The following is a 26,484-nucleotide window of genomic DNA, read 5'->3' as shown; positions in this document are numbered from 1 at the left end:
CACGCACTTACATTCTCGTGGAAACAACACGCAAACACATAGTCGAAATAAATAATAATTATTATAATGAATATTGAGAGCATTTCGAGTCAAGTGTAAATTTTCTCTATAGTAACTCTTAAAATATAATATTTTTATAACGCTTTTAAAGTTAAACCTAGGCCATTAATGTCAATAACCCGGTTACGTAATTTACGAGCGTGAATCGAAGCAAAAGCCGTCAGTTTAAAAAAATATTCATCATATACTTAGCAAGTGCTCTTCACTTACTCTCCATATTTTAGAAAAAAAATGTTCCAAAATGTCATTCGACGTTTCACACAACTAATTAAATTAATCCTTTTAATCAATAGTAAATCCAGTGTATGGCTCATACTTTTTGGCTTAAATATGGCATGTAACTTTCTTCTTCCTTCTTTGTACTCTAATTAAATAATGATTCGGTCTCATCCGTCTCGCCATTCATTATTTATAATTAGCCCCTTGACGCCTTCGTTCGGTGGCGGGAGAGACATTAATCATCACAATTAGTACACGGGACCATAAAAACTTTTTCACAAAGGTTCTTGGTATTTCCGGCGTAATATCGCTGCAATGTTGATCGACTTTTACCCTTATGTATAAGAGGTGTTTGCTTACTGGATTAAGCGTCTAATCCCTGAGGTCGTAAATTCAATATCCACCTGTGCGCTAATGGATTGTTATCTGTGCATCCTTTTTTCAATTCGTCCTGAAGCCAGCTTGTCACAGAATATGTCACCCGACCTACTTGTCTATGACGGAAAAACCACATCTCCTACACACTACTTAGGATGAACAGTGTTGGCCTGGGCTTGGGCTTGGGCGATTTGCAGTTGTTCTAGTGAGCTTCTCTATCTATATAAAAATTTAATACTTGCCTAATTAGGAAACAAATGGTGACGAAACAGATCAAAATATCTAAGAACAAGACCAAGGGATGTATCTATCTCCACACACAGCAAAGCGAGTCTACTCCTCTCTCAAAGGCCGGCAACGCACCCACTAAAAATGGGTGTCTATTGGCTGCGTAGACTGCCCTTTTTGGTCGTCCCGCAAGCTCGTTTGCCCCCCTATTATATTAAAAAAAAAAATACAGGGCTTTCTTGGTATGGGCTTCTATCCTTTGAACAATTTGCAAGAAGTGTGCTTTGCTTTATATAAACACTTTTATTATAAGAAATACATAATTAAGGATTACTGTTTATTTAGAATATGAATTATTTTTGTAGGTTCCTAGGATTTAATTTTTGTGTACCCAGTATCAAGTATGACACTGTATGTGAAAAAGATTTCGCGCCTACGTTCCGCACACATCTAAGATTTACACAAAAATATGACGCAGATGTACTTAAAGCCCATAGTGGGGTTACAAGATATTAAGAAGTTATAACAGCAGACACGATTTCTATTGCTTCTGAATGTCAAGAAATTATCTACAGACCTAGAACCTAAAAGAAGCTGCATAGTTAAAAAAGGCTCAGTTCAATAAAATTGTTTCACTATAGTACTCTTCTGTCACTTGCATAGAAATCTTAACGCTGTGATAAAAAGAGACGGCTATATTAAAATTATTCAATAGACTGGTTTAGTTTTTATGAATAAGGGGGTAAAAGTTCAAATACATAATTCAAATTACAATACATTATTATTCATTGCACGAGTTTCTTGTCTGTCAAAATGTCTTCTCCGCTATAGAAAAGAAGCGTCAACGTACCATATCTGCAACAATTTCTTTAACTGCTAAACAACTAAAGCTACAAATGTTAAGCTTGACGAAGCTTAAAAGCATTTAAAAAGCCAGGTGCAGAAAACGTGAGAGCTTTAAACGATGCAAACATTAATAACCACTTACAGCGAATGCATGTAAACGCGTTGCTGAAGATTGATCACTTCCAAGTGGAATGCTGTGAACATTATGTTGACGATTGCAAACAGTAATTTATGTCTCGAATTAGTATTCGGTTTACAAGGTTTGTATATATATAAATCATATATATTAATGAGTAGAGCTCGTTTACCTTAACAGCCATTTTTCGCGGTTAAATTAGATGAAATGAATGCTTTTATTTGCTAAAATATGGTTTATAACAATCAATTTAATTAATATATTTTACACTGTCTCATTCATTTTAAAATGTTACAAACGTTATATTGATCCAAATAATACTCAATCGAATAAAAACAACAACTAGAATACCGCAAAACAGTAATAACACAACATTATTCGCGTAACACAATTTAACGTTTAAAAGATTACAAGGTCCAATCTCCAATGAATAGATATCACAAACTCTGTGAATATACTGGGAACTTTCCCGCTATCTAACGAGTAGAATATAAAATGTGCTATACGACACTAACACTTATCAAGTTTGAGCGTACAATCCCGACACGGAGAGAAGGTTTCATAGAGACGAGCGTTCAACAATAAATGTATGAATTGCTGATGCTTTCAACAAATTATGAATATGAACAAGCAATACAGCTAATACTGCAAATCTGTTTAATTGCAATTGCGCTCCCTCCTGGAATCCATTCATAGCGGAACAATAATTCAACGAAACTGGTGCAAAAATGTGGCTGTCTGTACTTTATTGTGGGATTACGATACAAAAATATTTGTACTTTACTTTTACCTACATGATTTTTTTTAAACATGTGTCTTTACTATGACATCATGGTACATTACGATATAGCCTATCTTAAGACTAATAAGTAATTTAAGTCTAACTTAGATTACTAATAAGGATTTTAACAGAAGAAAGTGTCCAATAACACTACTTACAGTCTCTTTTAAAGGAAAGACACTCTATTCTAGTGTTCTATTTTTTCACTCACTCACATAATACTAACGTACACTAATTCATTAGTTCAAATGGTTTTGTATTAATGCTATTAAGTAGCTAAACTACTGAACTGTCAGTTATGAATGAGGAGGTCTAATAAAAGAGTCCACCTTTAATTTGACGACTCATTGGTCTAGTGGTTAGTACCCCTGACTGCGAATCCATGGGTCCCAGGTTCGATCTTCGGCTGAGACAAACATCGATGTGATGAGCATTTGGTGTTGTGCTTAGGTCTTGGGTGTTTTAATATGTATTTATATGTCTATCTATCTATAATATGTATATATCCGTTGCCTAGTACCCATAACACAAGCTTCACCAGCTTAACATGGGACTCAGTCAATTGGTGTGAATTGTCTTTAAAAAAAAAAATAGGCCAAGTTCTTGACCGGCTCATTGAAAACAAACAGTTGTGTAAGGGTTTAGGTAAATGTTATTGTGTTCTTAAAGATGTCAAATTTCACGACATCATACTATGCTGAGTCAACAAGCTAAAAGGTTAATATTAACAAAACTCATACTACTTCTTTGTATGTTCTGTTTCTGTATATTACTTGTATTCAAAGGTATAATATATAGTTTTGTCGAGTATATGTCAGCAGTCATTATATGTATAAAATATCAAATACATATTTGCAATGTAAATTTGTATTGTATACATTATAATAAATAAATATTGCAAGCTTATACTTAATAATTACATGAAAACTTAATAGAAGTTTACTCCATACTATAATTTTAACCAAGCGATTTTTGCGTTAGTTGTGCCGCCCCCTAAAGCTAACTTGTATTAGCAAAGTTCCCAACCTACTTTTGTTGGAATAAATTTTTCATAAAACCGACAGTTGAATTAAGCCATTCTGTAGGCGAGTGTGAACCTTCTTCAATGGAACTTTTAAATTTATAGTTGGCTTTTGTTTAAATCTTTTATATTATACAGAACATTGTCATTCTCGCTGTCCAGGGAAAAGACGTATAAAACTAAGAATTTCGTAGTTTGAGAAAAAATAATTTAATATGCAATAACAAATTTAACCGAAGAAATCTAATAAAACTCACTAAGCATGAGTGTCTTTTAGCAGATAAAAGTTTGATTAAAAATAAAATTAATCAATCAGTGGCGCTACAACCTCTTTAGGTCTTGGCCTCAGATTTCTGAATCTCTTTCATGATCATTTCTAAATCAAATAGGCAAGTAAGTGATTAGCCTCCAGTGCCTGACACACGCAGTCGACTTTTTGGGTCTAAGACATGTCGGTTTCCTCACGATGTTTTCCTTCACCGTTCGATCAAATGTTAAATGCGCACATAGAAAGAATATCCATTGGTGCACAGCCTGGGATCGAACCTACGACCTCAGGTATGACAGTCGCACGCTGAAGCCACTAGGCCAACACTGTTCCCTTGTTTCTCCAAAGTTTGATTACTATGTACTATTTTTAAAGTAAAGCTTTTAAAGGGTCGCCATTTTGCTGGTGAAACATCCATTATTTTTGGCAAAGGCAAGAAATTGGCCCGCTAATGCACCCATTGTCCGTATTTCTAGGTTGTCTCCATTCTGGAACGTTCGCTCGCTGTTCCACTAGATAAAGCACAGATATAGCTTTATTTTTACAAAATTTAGCTACGTAATGTTATTTTTTAGTATTTGATGTGATTTTCATCAAAGTTAAGTGAGAAATAAATGGAAAGGAAAAGAAACATAAGCATGTCTGTTTTGATACTAAATTTACCAAAATTTATTGGTTATTTGCTTTAGGGACAAAACGCTTCGCAGTTAAAAATCGTTCTTTTAGTAATATTATTTAACTTAATTGACTCGATATTTTTTTTTTAAATTTGCTTAACGGTATTCCTACAGCTACTTACAAGTACTATATTACACTATACACAAGCCAAAAACGGAATACACATTTAAACACATACAAAGCACAGTTACACCTATACAAATACAAAAAAAAAATCTTATCTATCTATCTTAAAAAAGTAAGACATACCTATGTCGGCAGACAAGGAAACATCGAGGAAGAGATTTACTGAATTATTAATCTAAATTACAATATTAAATATCAAAATATTTAAATTAATAAGATTAGTTTGTAAGAACTTGGTTGTTTGAAATAAAGCCTTCATTCATTCATTCATAACTAACTCGTTATATTAAAACGCACAAGTACCTATCAATAGGCTCTTAGGCTTTATTCAATACTGAATTGTATCATAACAAGTTAAGCGGTTTCATTGTTTATTACATGTCCAAAAATATTTTTGAAGGTAGCTCAAAATGTACAAACATATGTACGGGAAATAGGTGTCGAATTAAGAGCCACCGATTTAGTGAAATCGGGCGAACAGTTCAAATACTAGCCGAAATCCAAATGGATCTCGCGTACATACAAACAGTATGACAGCGCATTCGATTTTCAATTTAGCACCAATCAAGAGGCTTGAAGTGTGTTACAGGAATCGTATTAGGAATCGGAACCTCAAAGTATACGGCAATGTGTGTGTGTAATCAGAATGTATCGTCAACAAAACGAAATTTGAACGGGGCCTCGTAATATATTCCAATATAATTTGGAATTTCACAAATTAATTAAATTGCGATTACTGTACCTGAAGCGAATTCTTGATTTTGAGAGCTGGATTTATTAGACATCCCCATTAATTTGAAATGTTAGGATCAAATAATAGATTTGTTTAAATGACATGGATAAATTATATAAAAACTACTATTAGGAGTCAAAAAAAATTATAATCCTTAATTAGCTAATATTCAAGATTTTAAATTATTAACTAGAAAAACGCATATTAAACAAATCGCTTAACTTGACTGTTAAAAGATTCAACAATTTAATGAGGTAATCGATTCTAAGGACTACAACATAAACACGAAGTTCCAAACAAAGGAAAATCATTGATGGAACGTAATAAAAAAATATTTTGTTTGAAACATTAAATGAAAATTACACAAGAATTTAATTTCAACCTTGACCCGTCAAATGTAAATACTTTTAGGAAATTACGAAATTAAATGAAATGTTTTATATATTTTTAAAAACACATAACTTTAAAAAGGAATTTTATGCTAAGTGGTTAAAAGAATTCGGAAAAACTAAGCTACTCGTAATTTGCTAAACATTTGGATTTTTGATGAAAACTAAACTAACACAGCCTGAATATATTTTTACAAGTATTAAACAGTATATTATATAGGTTTATTATACTGCAATGCATTTCTAAGACGTACTCCTGTGTAAGTACTAGTACTGGGTGGCGCAAAAGTAAAGACCCTATTTGGTTCAGCTATAACATATTTTCTAAATTAGACAACTAGATTTAGGTTTTTTTTAATGTATATTTGTGCCATTAAATTTCGTACCATTAGGATTTAAAGATGATGTCTTTTAAATGGTGACCTCCAGAGTTGATGCACATTTGAGCCCTATTTATGACATTTTGCATAACTTGTAATACTTCCTGTGATATGTTCCTTATTTCTTGATGAATGTTTTCTTTTAGAGCGTCGAGATATATCCCATAGACCCCAAAGAAAGAAGTGTGGACTCGTCAGATCGGGTGATCTTGCAGGAAATCGTCGACGAAATTCACGTTGTGTTTTTATCACTGATGAATTATTCCGTAATATTATTATTATTTTGTTCACTACACAATTTTCGACAACAGAATGATAACTATCGTCATATAAAAAAAATAAACAAATTTTCTTTAGTGCCAGTACTTTTGCGCCACCCGTTACTAATTGAGATATCAATATAATTTGCCATCAAGGAGTGAAAATCAATTTTATCTTCCACATTATTTATAACAACATTAGGTGAGTAAGGGAAATGAAGACAAATGGATGAAGGAATTCCCTTCGTGGCTATTATCAAGGCTTCGCTAAATACAAATGGTAGCGCAGTTAATACGCGGTCAATCTGTGCATGAAACCTCAATGTGTGTCCGTTCCCTTGGTAAATTTTTCTTAATTTTTCATATGGATCACTTTTGACACACGTAATCTATGGTGCATTATTTACGTGTGAAGATTAAACTAGAGTTTTTAAAAATCGACTTAATGTACTACTAATGGAAACACATTATTAATGATTATTTGCGTTTAACATTATAAATTAATATTAATCTAAAACGTTATGATATATTTTAATCATGTGATATTATATCACTACAAATAATATAAGAATTGACTCATAATGCGTGTAACTATTAACTATGTAAAATTCCTTTTAAGACTACTTTAGATTGTACCACCATAACATTTTTGTACCATATTCTTGCAACTAAAATATTATTATTATTATGTGCCAGTTTCACGTTTACCATTCAAGATTTTCCTGAGTCACTTCAATTCAAACACAACATTGTTTCACAGGAAACAAACGCACGAATTTAAGGTTGAAAATGCCCAACCACTAGCATATCGCTATTCTGTAGCTATACATCAATAATACTATCGCTTAGTAAAAATTATATCATATATTATAACTAACTAATCTTTCATATTTTTACTTTCAAGTGTATCAGTAGTCGACGTCAGATATTTAAAAAAGGAATTTCATGTAAATATATAGTACAGGCGTATATCAAAGTAAATATATATAATACCTAAAGCTGAGTTTCATCATCGGACGTCAAGGCAAAATACAAAATACCATCCGTATCACCTCGACGTCCGTCGTTCCACAACAGAGCGTTTTCTAAGGCAGTTTTTGCCGCGCACCACCACTATGTGGAACCAGCTGCCCACTGAAGTATTTCCGAACCAATTCGACTTAGGGTCCTTCAAGAAAAGAGCGTACCAATTCTTGAAAGGCCGGCAACGCACTTGCGAGCCTTCTGGCATTGTGAGTGTCCATGGGCGGCGGTATCACTTAACATCAGGTGAGACTCCTGCCCGTTTGCCTCCTATTACATAAAAAAAAATTATCTGTCATATCTGTGAAAGTATCATCATTTTATTCGTCGAACTTTTATCAATAAACAAAGATTTTTTGAGATAATTGAAACTTAACGGCGCAACATAAACTCCGTAGGCATTAAGTCTCCGTAGACTAAGATCTAAGATATTCCTAAGTAATACAAACGACGATAAAGCTAACTGGAGCCGTAATAAAAACACTCGTACAATAAAAGCTGGATTTATAAGCTTGTAACAGTAAACTTTATAAATACGAGAGATAAGAGCTCGTAAAAGCTTGCTAGTTTGAACTTTGAAATAATATCGAAAGCTGCGCATACCGCGTTTGAATTTGAATTTCTTTCTTAAGGCACTTTTTACCGCTACCAGCTGTATGTTTGACAACTACACGTCGGGGTATTACCGAACTCTTCATTCCTTTACTTCAAAAAACAGCGTTCCAAATAATAGACCAGCAACGCACTCGCGATCTTTCTGACATTGTGAGTGTTCATGATGGTTTCACTTTACATGAAACAAAGGCTGCCGGTTCACTCTGTTCTATAAAAAAAGTGTCCATATTTGCGGTGTCCCTTGGGTGTTCTGTTTCCATGCCATTACAACTTTGTTGTTGTACAACAATGGAAGGAAATTTAATAATCATTTCAAAACCGTAAAATGTATTGCACTCGGATAAAAATATATTATTCTTCACAACTATAAGAAATGTGTAACTGAACTTAAAAACTAATGGCTCTAAACAAGTATTATCAACCATCTTAAAGAGTGAAATATGATTCGTATTTTACAAAATCTGTAGTAATTCGCGTTATACTTCCCGGTGGTAAAACATGCATTGTTTTAATTGCTAATATACTTGACCTCTCTCAAGAGTCGTATGTAAATTAAAAATCAAAGTTTATAAAGTCAACTCGACAAATAGAACCCTTTGTATGAGTAATATGAAAAGTTTTGCTAAGCACTAAATGGAATAAAACCGTGAAACGAACTCATGCCAAGTGCATATTATAAAAGAAACGCAATCCGTTAAAAGGTTTTCGAGGAAATGTATAATGGCCGCTAAGGGAATATCCACATCTATCAATATTCGTTTCGCTTACCCTCGTATAATTGTGGGAAATAATATATGGAGGACAAAGTTAATGTTCACTCGAATGTAATTACGCCTTAGTTATAAATTTTATATTTTAATCTTGTTTTATTAATAAGAATCCTTCGCACGAATATACAAAATACATATTTATCCACTATAGAGTAAAGTGTGCGTTTAAGTTGTTCGTTGTTAGATATTTTAATTATTTCATTTTATTGAACACAAGCCGATACCATACTATTTAAAATACAAATACATTTTACTAAGAGCAACGAATGGCTCTATTGTTAAACAATCTCTGCCAACAACTCGTATAATAACAGTAAAAAATTGCAACAATAACGATAGCAGTGAATCTGCAGACCTTAGTTTCCCAATATTTAAGAAACAAATACTTTTTTGTAACCTACGTAATACATTATTTACGATTTCGTAAAACTACGTAACTAAAGTATTGAGAAATACTTAGAAATACTAACAATAAACTAGATTATATTATATTAAGGACTATGGGTACAGCTCAGGTTTAAGGCATTAGAAATATATATATCAAGATATTTATGTTGATTTTTTCTTTCGAAAAGATGTATTTACTCCCCTTCAATGTACTTAATACCAGCAACTTGAGTCGATCATGCTCAGGCGAATGTGGTTTTCAGATCGTTAGCAACTCAATGGTCAACTATTCTTAATTTTTATTCAATAGTTTGTAGAAACATAAATAAAGTTTGTATGCGTAGTTAAAAGTTTTATTTAGTTCTGTTTGAGTTTTTCAATGTCCGAGTAATTGGTGTCAAACTGTCACAGTATAAATAAAAAGCCAGCGTATAGTCGTTAGTTGATAATATTTCTTAGTAAAGAACATTAATTTAATGTTTTCTTGTTAGGCGAAAATGTATAGCGAAGTTTCCCTTCTAAAATTAATTGACATCTTTCGAAGTTGAAAGTGTCGTATATCAAGGGCATAGAAAATCGTATTGGCGGGTTCTTGACCGCTATAAACGTCAGTCAAGCATCACGGAGAAATTTCGTACGAAGCAATGACAAGGTCTAAGTCAATTCATAATGCAATCGGTATGTGAACACTTTCAATAAAATAATAGTGTGTTTTCCCATCCTCCATCTTTACTTGGTGACTTATGTAGGATATTTATAAATCATTAATTCATTTATACACTTATCCACATATACAATTATAATAAATATATGCTTCATAAGTATATTCTTCATAATTCTGATAATTTTGCGATACTGTCCGCTATGAAAGAAAATCTTAAAGTTTACGGGTTTTACATATTCAAATATTATTTTTACTTCCAACATTCGAATTTATTTTTCATATCAAATATAAACTTGAAAACTGTGTTGTTATTCCGAATGTTCCTCGCTACCGATCCTGACCCACAATATGTCAGATATCTGGATGACTATAATCTCATAATCATATCAACATTTGCAAGGCCGATTGACGATTTAATGCATGGATTCCCTTTAAATACCAGAACCATGACAGAATCAAGACCAAAATATATTTCATAATAATAACAATAAATAACATTGCCATAATTTAGTGACAAGAGGGAGCAATTAACTAAATTATTCTATTGGCTAAATATTTAATATGGCATCATTATTTTTGGAGCTTGTCATAACGACTGGCAATTTATGCGAATATGATTAAGGTTGCTAGTAATAAATTTAAATATAATTTTGACTGTAAACAAGCTTTATTTACTGGGATAATAAATATGGCTAGTTTGTATTTTAAATTGGACTTTTGTAATTATTTTTCTCATATTTGTAAACTCCAATTCAACTCTATTTTATATACGTTTTATAATTGTTTATATAACTAAGTGCTTCTACCTAATTTAACTACTTCTCCTGCACCCATTAAAAATGTCAACTGTCAACTGCCAAAATCCAAGTAAAAGTTCGTGCTTAACCAGTGTACTACAGTGAAATTATAAAGTTGATGCCGAAATTTTTCACTGATGAAATCAATCCTGAAGTCTGAGTCGCAGGTGTGCGCTGGAACTCTTACTATGAGCGCAAACTTGTTCGAAAGATGAAGAAATCCATGGTACCAATCCAAAAGTCAACGCCGTGCAAAGAAGACCGATCACTAGCCTACTCGTACTATATGAACAGTCATACAGAATTCTAAGCCCAAGACTATACACTCGGTTGTAGCGCTGAAATGCAACTGCATATATGTTGAATATTTTATTACTTAAATACTAAACATACATTTCTTTTACCACTGAGCGACTGAAAACGAAAGCCTTAAAAATAACAAGATCAAGAGCAAGTCACGTCGGTTTTTCTAATACGACTTGATTATTCTGTATCGGAGGAGTTTATCTTACTTGGATAAATTCTTTGAAAAATTCACCCCGTGTTTGAGCCGCTGCTGTAATAGGGCTCGGTTGTCTTTGTTAACACTCAAGGATTTTGCATTTGGCGCCTTTAGACGTCGCGATATCACGACATTTTTTAGATCATACACCATAAACATGTAAATTATATTAGGATCAATAAGCCTTGCAATTCTGTAACTCACTTTTCGAACTCTCACAGCGGGTCGCAGCGGCGGTCGCGCTCAAATCAGTCGTGAAGCAGTCATTTTACGATTTGGCATTCTGATAAACAATAAACTACAAGCTCCCTCCGCTTGTCAAGACGTAATGTGAAATTGCTTAACAGAATACCATGAGATTCCTAAAATGACGTGAGTGACGAAGGGAGCGTTGTTAGTGCGAGGTGAACTCACGGATTAACAGAATCGCACGGCTGTTACAAGAATTTTATGTTTATGTTTAATAAACAACTTTTCGTTTCTAATTTGCGCAAAGTCTTGACTTTGCATATCACTCTAACTTCATAAATGTAAAATAATCAAAGACATTCGAGCGAAATATACTCTATTGAATTATTAATTAAAACTTCTCGACTTGGAGAAGTATTTATGCTAAATTGTTAGGCTATAGTTATATATTGAGTTTATTAAACCTATAATAATGTGTTAAACAATATTTGCAACAGATACCATAAGTTTAGACGAATATTTTGTAAAGAACTTGAAATCATTGGTCAGGAGTCACCATAGCAGGTTAGAGCAGTGTTTCCCAACGTTGGCCCATTCCCCCCAAGTGGGGCAATTTGATAGTTAAGTAGGTAAGTTTTTTAAAGTGAAACTTTTATTACATCGTCTCAAATTTTTTCGTCTGTGTGTTGCATGTCGCGTGACGGTCGGCCGCGGAGTAGGGATAAAGTGAAAGGCGCTCGTCATAGCAGCCAAGGCCATATTCATTTGTGCCAGTGCTTCACGCTATTTTGTTTGTTTTTTTAAAATGTGTATATAATCTAAATAATTGTTTAGTATTATGTATGTCGTACTCTCTAAGACACAGAGTTCAATCAAAATATTAGTTGGAGACTTAGTCTACTTTTAATATTTCCCATTATCATTCCAACTTTCCAAGTATTAAGATTGATAAAGCGATTTTTAAATTAGAATATTAATGGAATATTATTCAAAAATTTTTAGGTAAATGTCTAAATGAAAAAAAGTTTCACTTTTACCGTGGTTTCATGAAACCACACAATCCTTTTTTTTTAATTATTTTTATTTTCTTCCTAAAACCTAAAATTTAAGTTCCTCAAGTGAGCAATTCAATTATATATATTAAAAATAATGTGTGTATGTATCATGTCATAAAATCAGATAAAAGCCAAAAGGCTGTATGCAGATGGTTAAAAAAAATATATGTTACATGGGGGTCATAAGAATTTAAGAATGGCTAAGGAGGGGGCATGTCACAAAAAAGGTTGGGAAACATTGGGTTATAGAATGAAATGCTTAACCATTATACTGTTCCATTTCGTCGGTTTGGTATAATTTCATATACACGATATAAGATCATAAGTAAATATAATCGTATGGCGTTAAAACCTTCTTATCATCAGTATCCATCAAGAGCGACGACATCTCGCATACAAATTCAGGCCTAGTTGTTATCAATTCTAAGATACAATTTAGATCTGACGACATGACATTAATATTATTAAGAAACTGTTAATCTCGCTAGTCAGTTATCGTATATGTAATAATATCCCGTTTACTTTTAGAAAGGATTGCGTAGGTACCTAATATGTTAATATATTATTTCGTTTGTTTGGGATTATATTCCATTCCACAATAAAATATTTAGTAAGATACTTAATATTGCCGTATTAATATAGAACTGAAGGGGACAAGGAAAATTGTCACGTTAAACAAAAGCCTGTGTATAAAAATTAATCAAATTTTATTATCTGTGGTAAAAACATAACAAAACAGAAAACAATTGGTACTATATCCTTAATGCTTAGATTTGTGTCCCCAGTGCTTATGGTCTTCGTGGCCTCCCTTTTTGTCGTGGTCGTGGTGATGGTGCCAATGCTCATGATGACCGCCTTCACCGTGGTGACCCTTGTGGTCATGATGATGTCCTCCCTTCTCATGGTGACCCTTCTTACCGTGATGGTGCTCATGGTGTCCGCCGTGCTTGTGACCCTTGTGAAATTCACCTCCCTTCTTGTAACCACCCTCTTCGTGGTGACCTCCGTGGTGCTCGTGGTGCCCCTTCTTTCCGTGATGATCATGGAAGTGCTTGTCCTTTTTGAATTCGTCGTGTTTCTCGACACCATGATGTCCCTTTGTGTCGTGTCCTTTGTGCCAGTGGCCATGTTCCTCGTGTCCGTGACCGTGTTCACCCTTCTCACCGTGTTCATGGTGATGATGGTACCCATCATCATGGTGATGATGTTTCTTGTGGCCTCCGTGTTCACCATGATGGCCTTTATGTCCTTCATGGTGGTGATGACCTTTCTTGCCGTGGTAATCTTCATGGTGACCCTTATGTCCTTTATGTCCCTTGTCGCCGTGCTCATGATGATGATGCTCGTGATGTTCATGACCACCACCCTTGTCCCAGCCGTGACCCGACGCTGCTGCTTCAAGATCAGCTGATCTCTTCTCCCTCATGTCTCTAGCGGAGACTACAGCCACGAGGGCTACCAACCCCAGAACTACCAAAGCCCTCATTGTATCAAGCAGCTGTTCTGACTGTGCCGTACTACAGCGCTGAAGATATTTTATACTGTTGACAATTTGAGAAATCAGCGAGTGTCAAGGTCGTATTGAACGATAAATGATTTCGACTTCCGAACCAAATGTTGCGTAAACAATGGCTTGAGAATATTATTATTAAAATTTCTCTAAGTGAATTAGTTTAGGTTTCGACACCTCAGAGCGGTCTGAGTGTCTTATATATATCTGGTCTGGTCTTTCAAAATATCAGGTCATTCCTGTTTATAAATAGTGCAGTAGAGCGAAAGCCAAGTAACTATTTCAAGAAGTGTTATAAGCGATATATTTTAGTTCTTTCACTCTAAATCACATGAATTGTTTCCACAAAAATTCGTAAACCAAAATTGTAATAAAGGAACAACAACAATTTCCAAAATTAAAGCGAACATTCTGCGGTCAAAAGTTAATAAACAACATCCCAAACTCTTGCAAATATCCAATAATTCACAAACATGGAACTTATAAGGCATTATTTGTAAGATAAGCGTTCCGACATGTGCCGGCCGCTCGCTCCCTAGAGACGGATAACTTTATTGGGCATAAAGAAAACCTACTTTTATTTCAAGTGTAAACGTTTCATAACTTTAAATCGATTTTTTAAAATAGCCTCTTCATTTTTACGTTAATCTCCGAGGTATTATTTTCATGACTGGACGTGCCAACATTTTATTCATAAACTTCATATAAGGCAAAAATACATGATAGTGTTTTGTCTCTTAGTGCTATTTACAAAATATTCAATATCTGGTGTAATAAAAACAATACTCAATATAATTTAAATTAGGCATTCAAATCTAGGCGTCAATTCAATTTTAAACTGGTTTATTAGAATCGTGACATTTTAACACAAAGGCAATTTGATTTTCCATCGCGCATCAATAAGCCACTGAAGTCTGAAACTATATAATAGAAGTTCAGATTGTATTATAAGACATAATATGTTGCTTTATCTATTTAAAATATGACTTTTTACACTACATTGCAACACGTCTCTTTACTATTCATTTAACAGTATTCAAAGCTGACAAAAAAAAGATCTTCGACAAAAACATGTACAGGAATTAGGTATGAATAATTTCGCGGAAAACAAGATTTTTTCTTACAAATGTTTGAATCGGACATAGAACTTTGTCAAACAGCATTTACAATGAAAGATAAATATAATTTTTACTTGTATACTTATATATATTTTCCAGAAAACCAGAAAATTTATTTTTGTATAGAGGAATATATCTAAAAATAAAGTTTGTAAACATTTTTAACTATACAAGCTACATAACGTGAAAAACTAATCAACTTATACCATGAGTGAGATGTGTTAATAGAGGTTGTTAGTGAGAGACCTTCGAATATGTTGGAAGTTCGGACCAATTAGCTGATGTGTGCTTGTGTAGTGAATATAAATAGGAAAGTGCCTCCAGCTGCTACAATTAGATAGTTAGGGTTAAGTAATTAGATAAATATAGTTTTGGGTGTAATATCAGTACGTATGAATAACTGAAGTAATTTTCGAGCTGCCTTGCCGTAGCTGTATGTATCTTTATTGTTATTCTCTTTAGAAACACATATACGTGGCAAGAGATGTATTACGTATAAGAGTAGGTACTTTTCCGGATTAAACCTTATAAATAATCCAGGCCACTCCGGCCACGACGGATAACGCAAAAGATGCACGTATTGCACCTTTGTTCCCTAACTCTTAGGTGCATATTCGAATTCGTATCTTAAGTCCAAATTCGTATTGAGGGCTGTCAAATATGTCCGACAGCTATTGAAACTACATATAAAGGGTTTTTCAACAAGAACTTTGTTTTCTAAAACAAAATAAAACAAAGAATTTAGAGGAAAATGAATAAAATTTTTATTGTATTACAAAGAGAAAAGTTTGGCAATTATGAATGAAAAATGATATCTGGCAAATGTCCACCACGACCACTCTGACAGATGTTGATTCTTTCATCAAAATTTTTAATCACTTTTTGGCAAAATGGAGGGTCTATTTCGTTAATGACATCACGGATTTTGAGTTTTAAGGCTGCAATCGATTCGATTGGCTCCGTATAGACTCTGTCTTTAACATAGCCCCACAAAAAATAATCCAGTGGTGTTAAATCACACGATCTGGCTGGCCACTTAACAGCTGAATTTCGCGAAATTATGCGCTCGGGAAATTTGGTTTGCAATAAATTGATCGTTTCATTGGCTGTGTGACATGTGGCACCGTCCTGTTGAAACCACATTTCAGTGATATCCATGTCATCAATAATAGGCCAAAATTTAGTGGTTAACATCTCGCGATACCGTGATCCATTGACTGTTACCGCATTTCCAGCCTCATCTTCGAAAAAAAACGGCCCAATCACGCCTCCAGACCACATAGTGCACCACACAGTAACACGTTGAGTATGCAAAGCCTTCTCAATAATTGCTTTAGGATTTTCAGAAGCCCAAATGCGACAATTTTGCTTGTTGACGTACCCTGACAAATGAAAATGGGCTTCGTCTGAAAAAATGATTTTTTCAGAAAAACCAGCAGGTTGTTCCTGAATGAACTGAGCGAATCTGCGGCGATTTGAATGGTCGATCAGCTTTAATTCCTGCACCAGTTGAATCTTGTAAGGCTTCAAAGCCAAATCCTTTCGCAAAATTCGCCATGTTGTGCTTTTGGATAACCCCAATTGTTGAGAACGTCGTGAAATTGACAAATTTTGATCTTCTTCAACACTGTGGCTCACGGCGGCGATGTTTTCTGTTGAACGACCCGGTCGAACACGTGTTGGTGTTGGCACATTTTGTACCGAGCCTGTCGACTCAAATTTCGCGACCAAATTCTTAACAGCGGTCTCAGAAGGACGATTATGCTGGCCGAAAATATCACGAATTTTACGAAATGTAACTTTAACAGAACCACCATTTTTATAGTGGATTTGAATTATTTTAATGCGATTTTCGAGCGAAATTGAATTCATTGTAATAATTGCCAAAGCACCTGCTACGAATACCGCCAAAAACTAAATGTCAAAACTATCACGTTCTCGGTGTTGCCACAATTGAAAAACAAACTTCTTGTTGAAATACCCTTTATTTAAGATTAACGTTATAGAAAAAAAAAATCGCCCGAGCCAGGGTTTGAATCCTTAAATATAGCAACAGACCAATAAACTTTTTGAAATATAAAAAACATCAGGCTTACAAAAAACCTTTTTTTATTTTATAAAAAAAACAGTTTAAAATGTTTTACGCGAGCACTTTGTTAAGGGCAAGGGTAATTCGACCAATGTTTCAATTCAATACTAAATCTTTTGAATGTAGCAAATTTAATAAATAAACATTTATAAAAACGATTAATGGATAAACATTGAATTAAGTATAATGCTGCGTATCTCTAGTTAGTACTGACCATTCATCCTGAACGTTCTAACTATTGTTGATTTTAAAGTGGGCGACAGGACTCCCTAGCGGGACTATAACCCCCAATATTTAAATGAGGGTAATTACCACTAGGCAATGCACCGTTTTCTTTCAACAGCTAATATTCGGAGCTTTCCCATCGCGACTTTAACGGCAGGGTGTTACTTATTTAAATACGAGTGCCTTTCTTTTTAATATTTCATTGCATTATTAATTTTTTTACCGATACCTTATAAAAAACAACTCGTTTTAATTATACCATACTATAAACCTGATATACGATATACATACTTTTAAATTGTTTTGTAATAAGTTGTTTACGTTGAAACTGTATCTACATTTATTTAAATGCCACTTAATTCCATGGTTTATTGCTTGCACATTAAGACAACAAATTCGAAAATAGGTAGCAAGCTCGCCAAAATAAGAGAAGGTTAACCCTAGTTAAGCTTAAACCCAGGAATATGATTGTTATCCAGGGTTGTATTGCAAATATCTACTAGGATCTAAGGCATTTGTTGCACTCTCGGCGTTTCGCTTTTTATTCACTAGATGGCACGGGCGCATCGTAGGGTTAGATAGTAAATGTAGTCCCGTAAAAGGTATGTTTGCAGTTCAGAATATTATACTATACGGTTCTTAAATCCACACCGTTTTATCCTAATGGTTTAATATGTAGTTATTCTTTTATTATTAAATACCAAATTATTAAATACTAAATTATTATTTATTTTATTTTATTAGAGGCGCAAACTAGCTGCTGTGGTTTCTGGCGGAATGACCAGCGCTGTGGAACTTTTTGCTCCTCAGCATAATGCTGAGCCAGGGCCAATTACAACCGAATGGCAAAACGGAATTTTTAATTTTCAATTTTTATTGTTTTTGATGTCTTGTTTTATTTTATCTTTAAGTATTGTTATTTTGTGTGTTTATGTCTATGTCTATGTCAAATCATTAAAATTTGATGTTAATACACTATTTAGAAATAAGTTAGGAATACTTACTAAAGTTCTTTTCTTAAAGAGCCCCTAGACACTTTAATTTGCACTAACTAAATTCAAGAGAGTGGCATTGTCCAATATGTTATGAGAAAGTTTAGGTTATTATTTTTTTCTTCTCAATCCAATAAGTGTTATTAAGCTGTAACGGTAGAAAATAAGTTTAAAATAAATAAATACCTAATAAATATGTCACACAATAACCCGATAAATAATATTTATTAAACTCAATAAGAACTTGCCATAATTTCATCATATCATCAAGTCTTTTTTCATCACACCGTTAACACAATTTGAGAGAAAAAGATGAAAGAGTACTTTAGTGAAGAGTGCGGACTAATTTAGTTTTTATGAATATAAAACAACTACTTTTTGAGTGTGATTTATTAATCGAAACGAAAAAAGGCAAGAAATTTAGTGGACATATATAAAATATTGTATTATTGAAAACTAAACTAAAAAAAATACGGTACAAATAGCATCTGTATTCATAACGTACCTAACGTATTTTTAATAATTTTAATTTCCAATAGAATGGTTCTATAAAGGTTATCATATGCTTAAAGGATGGGGCAGCTTCTCAGTACTAAAGAATTGAATCCTTGTTTTTTGATTAATTTGTCATAATTAATTCTTATCTATTATCTTGGCGACGCCCTTCATCTGTTTGCCTTTTAATAAAATTGTCATAATATCTTTACTAGACTTTAATAATTATATAATGCTTTAAAAGACAAAGGAAAATCTTTACCCACAAAAATAAAACAAACAATTCACTATAAAAATCACAGTCGTTTATTAATAATCCATAAATACTGGTAATTAAGATACCGACGAAGAGAATTATGAAAGATAGCATAATTAAAATTTAACTATTACAACTAGAATGTAGTGAACGGCGAATAAGATATGTACGCCTGCCATTTCTTGCTCTTAGTCTGTCAAAATCGAAAACTTATTTGCGAGAAACGGAACGTATCAAAATTAAACAGCTCTTAATGTATTGCGAAGGCTTAAAAAACATTTATAACGTGTATTATATACTTCATAAGAGAATTATAAAATTCATACACTAAAGCTTAGGTTTCCTTGAAAAGCGGTGTCGTTATCCAACGGCCGTAATGAAACGTTGGGTGTCGACACCCATACGTTGTCTATAAATAACATAGGAGTAGGTTTTCTAGAGAACGTTGAGTGTCACCGTAACGTCAAATAGCGGTGCATGACGGCCGTCACAGCGGTGATAAACATTAGTGCAACGTTTTTCGCATGTTGTGGTGCCCATATTTAATTAATACAATGAGTGGAAACGTGTCTTGGACGAGCGAAAATGATTGTTTTTTTGCATTAGGTTAAAAAGTAAAGACGGCCGTTATTAACCACCCTAAAATGACGGCCGTTAGTTAACGGCACCGCTTTTCCAGGAGACCTAAGCTTTACTCATCGATCTTGTATTATATCATAAATATACTTGCATTTTCTACATTATTCACTAAAAAGAGAACCCGGCCTACATTGACGTCTTAATGAACTAATTAAACATGCAAACGTCATAATCACGTGACTCAAGCCAAGCGATGAAATCAAAAACCCCGTTTCACTAACAAGGTTTTTGACGTTTTTAAAAACCAATACAAATACTTATTACAGTAAGATAATATAGTATTAAGACCATTTTATAGATCATTGACGATGTAAGTGGGAAATATATGACCAAAGGGCACGGTAAAGTCACGAAAGAAATTTTCGAAACACTCCCTGTGTTCAAGTATTACGTCACGCAATTTAATTTAAAACCCCCCCCCCCCCCCCATGTAACGCGCCGTAACGTTTTTCTGTACCCAATAGTAAAACGTTTCGTGACCACCAAAGTGACTCTTTATACCTAAAATTTACCATTATGTGGTGTAAAGTACATTAAAGTGAAAGTTGAAAATAATATTAACAATAATGCGTAATTCAATCCCCGCCCCGCATTGTAACGTTTTACAAAAGTAACAAAATTCGTTACGTAATACTTGAACGCTCCCTTAAAAGGCCAACACGAGCCTTTTGACAGTGTGAATATCCATGGATATCACTGAACATCAAGTAAAGGCCCAGTTCTATATAAAAACGACCGGTACTTCGTATGTGTTAACTCATGGTAGGCTCCCAAATAATGTAAGATATAACTATAAATAATCAAAACACGACAGTGGCACCCTATTTCATAACTACATTGAACATTTAAGAAACCAAATATCACATATAAACTAACCGGCCTTATTATAAATCTTAAACTACGTACCATTGTTACCATGGTAACCATTTTACTTGGAAGAAATATGGTATGCGTCCATGTTTTATAATAAGTCCGATTTTATAATAAAATTAAAGATACCAATTACACCTAACGAAAATATAGAGTATTAAATTCTAAATTGGTAAATACATTTAGAGAAATGTAAAAGTGATATTAAAACTAATACAATACATAACTAAAACAATAATACAAATATTTTTACTATTGTCATATATTACTAATTATTATATTATTTTTGCAATTTTTATATTATTAAGGGTAAGGTTTAGAAACGAAACTTAACGTATGACTCTGAAAACTGTATTAGATTTTCACATATGGGAATCGTAGCTGTATGACTCTAGTTAAGGGAGCGTTCAAGTATTACGTCACGCAAATTATGGATATTATTGACCCCCTCCCCCCCATATAACGCGCCGTAAAGTTTTTCTGTACCCAAGTATAGTAAAACTTTTCGTGACCACCTAGTGACTCTTTGTACCTAAAAGTTACGATTATGTGGTGTAAAGTACTGGAAAGTCGAAAATAATATTAACAATAACGCGTAATTCAATCCCCGCCCCGCATCGTTACGTTTTACAAAAGGACCCCCGCCCCCCCCCCCAAATTCGTTACGTAATATTTGAACGCCCCCTAGTCTAGTATGTCAAAAACATAGTTTTGACTTGCGGTAGTCATACTAAGTCCTAAGTCTCGACTCTGAATGTATAGATATTTGTTAAATAGACTTCATAACATTTTTTCTATTGCGCATTAAGCGTTACTGAACAGAGAAACTACTGCCCAAACTTTTGTACTAACTTAATCACGAAATCTGAGCCCTCACTCTGTAACTTCCAATGACGAAAGCGATACCGACCCCTACATTTTGTATACTAGTTTGATATAGTTCTCTCAATATCCGTCCTAACCTTTAGATAGCGCGGAACAAAAACCTATCATTTAGACGGGATAGCTATTGGAAGTTATAGAGTAAGGGCTAAAGAGCTTGGGTCAAAATCACTTTTCGACAGGCAGGACCCATAAAAATGGTCACGTGACAAAGCGTGAGCTAGTCTTTCCCATACAAATTCGTTTAGCGTTAGTTAGTGGGTAACGGCCATCGAGAAGTGATTTTGTCTTAAGCCCTGGTCTTAATACGAGAAATATAATCCCAATAGGGAACTTCTAAGATATTTTGTGACGGTTGTGATGAATTACAACAAATGTAGTACATACTAAAACAAATGCAAACAAATATTAGGTTGTTTATCACACAAGGCTAACAAAAGTTTAACACATTAAAGCACTAATGTGACTTAAAAGATGTCTAGAAAGGATTAATTTCTCTTATAGTTTCTGTCTAGTTCCTACTCATATAAAAATTGAGTGAAAGATCTAATACAAGTGCAGACTAATAAAAATCTTCTAATGACGAGAACTAAGAAATATGGAAACGCAATTCGTATTGTAACAGACTAAAATTTCATAGAGAATTGGTTTCTATTGTTTATTCTAAAGCCCATACAAAAAATACAAGGCCAATTGTTACCGGATTTGCACATCTTAGCCTAATAAATCTTTCATCACATCTTATCTACTCTAAGGTGAAAGAGACGAAACATATACGTACGTACGTGTACTCAATGGCATTGTTACGAACTGGTCACTGGTCACATGACCGAGCGTGACCTTCAATGGCAACGAACTTTAAAGGATTAATACTATTGATTTGCAAAATACCTATTGTATTATGTTAAAGTAATATGAAATAGTAAAGTATATTTATGAAGCTGAATGAAAAAAATATAGCTCAATGTGTTAATATAAATTCATACAATAATGTGATTTTGACAGACTGAGACAAAAATACCGTTAAACGTACGTAAACATCTACGAATGCAATGATTACATGAACATAATATCAATATTTAACTTAAAATTAAGTCATGGGCCCGATCATCTATAAAATCTTAACCTAATTACTTATAAACCATCGACTAAGTCGAACTGCATACTATAAAGCTAATTATTTCGAAAACTACATATAAACCTACGTCGACCACTAATTGCGCCGGCGTAAACAATAAAACTGACAGCTGTCAGCCGACATGTCATCTGTCAGATGACAATTGTCAGTTTCAACTGACACGGCAGTGTTGCTAACTCGATAAAATGGAAAGAATTATCACCGTAAATACAAAGCGGTTTGTGCTCTACTGCATCATTTTTAACTTGAATCTTAGAACTAGATAGGAGATTATTCTAATACCGATAAAGAACACGGTGAGAGCACCGATGTCTACCCAGAAATTTGCGTCATTCATGCTCATATATTTGAGGAATTGGCTCGGCTTTCGGTAATGGCAGAAGTCGATGGAGCATTTGAGTTTTTCTCTGTCGTAGCCATATACGGATAGCATGGCACCTTCGAATCCGTATCGAATGTAACTGACATATGTGAGCCAAGATAAGTATTCGGGAACGGCGTCGAAATTTATAAAGAAACCTGAGAATAGGACCACTGGGATTGTAGTCACGGGCCCGAGATAGACCCCCGTTTCAATCTTCATAGCGGCTCCGATGAGAAGGCCTAGGGACTGGGCGACCAGCGCCGTGAGGATATTAACGGCCGCGAACTTTAATATTCGATCCAACTCCATCGGCTGACTCGTCATAAAGTACACGATTATTACGTAGACGCCGCTAAATACGATCTGAAATTTAATTGTGTGGTTAAAAGTTGGGGAATTAAATTAAAGTAAAAATAACCATTGACATTAAGGTTTTCATTTAGATATTCAAACGGTACTTCTTATTTTATTATTATGTCTATTTTAAGATTGTCTATTCTTCTTAGGCTTGAAACTATATGAAAGTACAATTGTTCAGTATCTATTTAATACTTTTAAACATCAAATCTTTAGTATTTAATTTTTCAATACCCATTTATAAACTATACCAAAAATCGTACACAAGAACAGAGTGTCTTTTTCTTAATTCAATATCCTTTTATATAGTCTTAAGTAAGTCTAGATCATAATGATAAATGATGACTGTGCAGAGAGAAAACATGAAAAAAACTAAACAAATCACACACATACAAGATTATTGATATCAAGAAATACAATAAAAAAAAGCATACCTGAAAAGGCAAGTCCGCTATCGTCTTAGCGAAGTAGAACGCTTTGAGTGAATACCAGTAATTCAGGTGCTCTCTCACAAACACACTCATCTCCATTGGGACTGAAATACAAATGGGAAGTTTAACTACTGTATTCTTTATTTACTGTATGGACAGTTTTTCACTAGCCGTTTCGCGAACTTCCTTTTACCATAATATTCTTATACCTTTTTTCTTTGTTCAAGGAAAAAATGCTAGAATTGGGCTAGTATCGCCTAACATCATATTTTCGAATCATTTTTATTTACTAAATAATAATTTATTTTCTCCCGTATAACGTTTGCAACAAACAATAAGATTACAGTTGAGAAGGTATTGGGAGACTTCTTTCCAAGCTAGGTAAGGTCCTGTGATATGGATAAACAGGCTTCCATTCCACAGCAAAGTCATACTGAGTGGTAACAAAAAGTACATACATATATGGGTAGGCAAACAAAGTTAACGTTTTAAATAAGGAAAGAAAAAGCAAAACAGTCAACTAGTTAGAAGTATAAATAAAAAAAATAGAAGTAAATTAAATTTATTGAAAATCGTGGTGAAAAGTGTCTGCCTCCTGACCTGTTATGGGAATTCAAAATAACACAAAACCCGTTATTTTTAAAGACCTATTAGAAGATTTATTTATCACCACGGATTCAGCTATGAACAAAGGGTACTTTTCGATTTTTTTTTAACTATTTAGTTTAACTAAAACTAACCGTATGTGTAAAAATAGTAGTAGATCTATCGAAATATGTCTTCATAGAGTCTACGCGGAAATAAAACCGTCAACTTGGGATTTGAGATCAGAGTTTTTACGCCATTATATTTCGGAATGAAAAAAAATATTGTATATAATTTTTGTAAAAATTTATACTGTGCATGCATTAATTCGGGTAACCGCCACGCCGATTCTCTTTCTCTGTAAGAAGATAATATACTTACATGTTAAAATAGTAGGCATCATAGCAGTAAACATTGTGAACATCACAGTGAAGAAAATACAACCAGCATTGCTCTGAACATTCGCAGCATCCATTCCAATATCATAATACAGCATTCCAATAAGCAACCCGACGACTGTATGCGAAATTAGCCTTAAATGTGTGAGTGTTGGATCTCTTATAATGCTCTTGAAGGTCCGCTTCAATAAGATCCAAAATTGCTTCCACCCCGAGGTTGGAAAGCCGGTGTGTTGAGGTTTCTTGTTGAAGCTCTCGTTGGAATCGAGAAGAGACGTGGTACAGGTGACTGGCGCAAGGTTGTTCGAGTTTGGGATCGGTGGTTTCTCGGAAGCTGGTTCCGAGCTTGAGAGATCTAGCACTGTGCAGGTGGGCTTGTCTGGAAATTGTTAGAAAAAGTTAGCAGTTTACGCAATATAAACGCTGTTTAGGACAATAATAATTTAATTTTGGTTCGTGAGATTGAAGAGCTGTGTTTGTCTAGTGTCCTTAGCGTACGACCCTCATCCCTATGGTCGTAGATTCAATCCCTGTGCTCCAGTGCACGGCAGTCTATGTGCCTATTTTTTTATAGAACAGGGGGCAAACGGGCATGGCTCATCTGATGATAAGTGATACCGCCGCCCATGGACACTCTCAATGCCTGAGGGCTCGCGAGTGCGTTGACGGCCTTTTAAGAATTGGTCAAAGTCAAATCATTTATTTCAATTAGACCATCTAAAATGGCACTTTTGAACGTCAAAAAAAAATACAAAGAAGATTCTAGTTGCCCCTTCCAAAAGGTAGTTTCGTGTGGAGAAGAATGGGCAAGAAACTCCACACTTACTCTTTTTAAAATAGGTTTACAATATTTTGTTACATTTGTTAAATAATTATATGTGAAGACAATGTACTCTTAGAATAGTACGTTCTTTTCTTGAAGGACCCTAAGTCCAATTGGTTCGGAAATACTTCAGTGGGCAGCTGGTTCCACAAAATGGTGGTGCGCGGCAAAAGCTGCCTTGAACTTTCTTAATTCAAATTTACCTTCCCTGACACGGAAGACACTAAACTGGCATGCCTCAGACCCAAAAAGTCGACGACATGCGTCAGGCACAGAAGGCTGATCACCAACTATTCCTATTAGGATCCATTACTAAAAGGTTGTAGTGCCATTGTATTTTTTGGAGAATTCGCGTATGTTTATTTAATATAACCAACAGATTTGCACCTTACTTTATACAGTAATGAATACGTGCAGACCAAATTATCTGACACATCTTTCGTTTATATGCATTACAGTTTTGTTTTAATATGCATTGGCGTCAAAGACAAATAAATAATATGATTACGAAAATTAATTATGGATAGATAACCGCAATCATAGCGTTAGTAAGTACGCAACATCAGGTCAACAACCTATTTCTTACCGCAATTGTTAGATGACTCATGCGTAGTACACAATAATGTATCTTGTGGTTTTAATTTTAAACACTAAGCAATCTTATTGAACTTTATAACTTCCGTCTCATTCTGTCAAATTATGCTTACGCTGTGATGAAAAGAGACATGAGTATTTTAATTAAAACAGTGCAGTTATTCATGTCAATAAGGGGATTATTTTACAGATGCTGGTCTATAGATATACTAT

The 26,484-nt window shown here is 34.1% G+C and overlaps 2 protein-coding genes across 3 annotated transcripts in view; both read right to left on the bottom strand.

The window, feature by feature from the left end:
• Nucleotides 1-13,196: 13,196 nt before the first annotated feature.
• On the bottom strand, nucleotides 13,197-14,206 carry LOC125052516 (histidine-rich glycoprotein-like). The gene has a single exon (XM_047653408.1). The coding sequence runs from the start codon at nucleotides 13,989-13,991 to the stop codon at nucleotides 13,266-13,268; it is 726 nt and encodes a 241-aa protein (XP_047509364.1). The 5' UTR covers nucleotides 13,992-14,206; the 3' UTR covers nucleotides 13,197-13,265.
• A 7,565-nt stretch (nucleotides 14,207-21,771) lies between these two features.
• Nucleotides 21,772-26,484, bottom strand: part of LOC125052394 (ATP-binding cassette sub-family G member 1) — a 33,551-nt gene continuing 28,838 nt past the window's right edge. For both annotated transcript variants that reach the window (XM_047653211.1, XM_047653212.1), the window contains exons 6-8: nucleotides 24,838-25,233; nucleotides 23,875-23,975; nucleotides 21,772-23,446 (exon numbers count right to left, since the gene is read on the bottom strand). In XM_047653211.1, the coding sequence (XP_047509167.1) occupies nucleotides 22,946-23,446; nucleotides 23,875-23,975; nucleotides 24,838-25,233 (998 nt within the window). In that variant the 3' untranslated portion in view covers nucleotides 21,772-22,945. The remainder of the gene's footprint in view (nucleotides 23,447-23,874; nucleotides 23,976-24,837; nucleotides 25,234-26,484) is intronic.

This window comes from Pieris napi, chromosome 9 (genome assembly GCF_905475465.1).
Source record: "Pieris napi chromosome 9, ilPieNapi1.2, whole genome shotgun sequence".
Taxonomy (NCBI): Eukaryota; Metazoa; Arthropoda; class Insecta; order Lepidoptera; family Pieridae; genus Pieris; species Pieris napi.
Note: the sequence above shows the minus strand (reverse complement) of the source record. Positions and strands in the feature narration are given on the sequence as shown.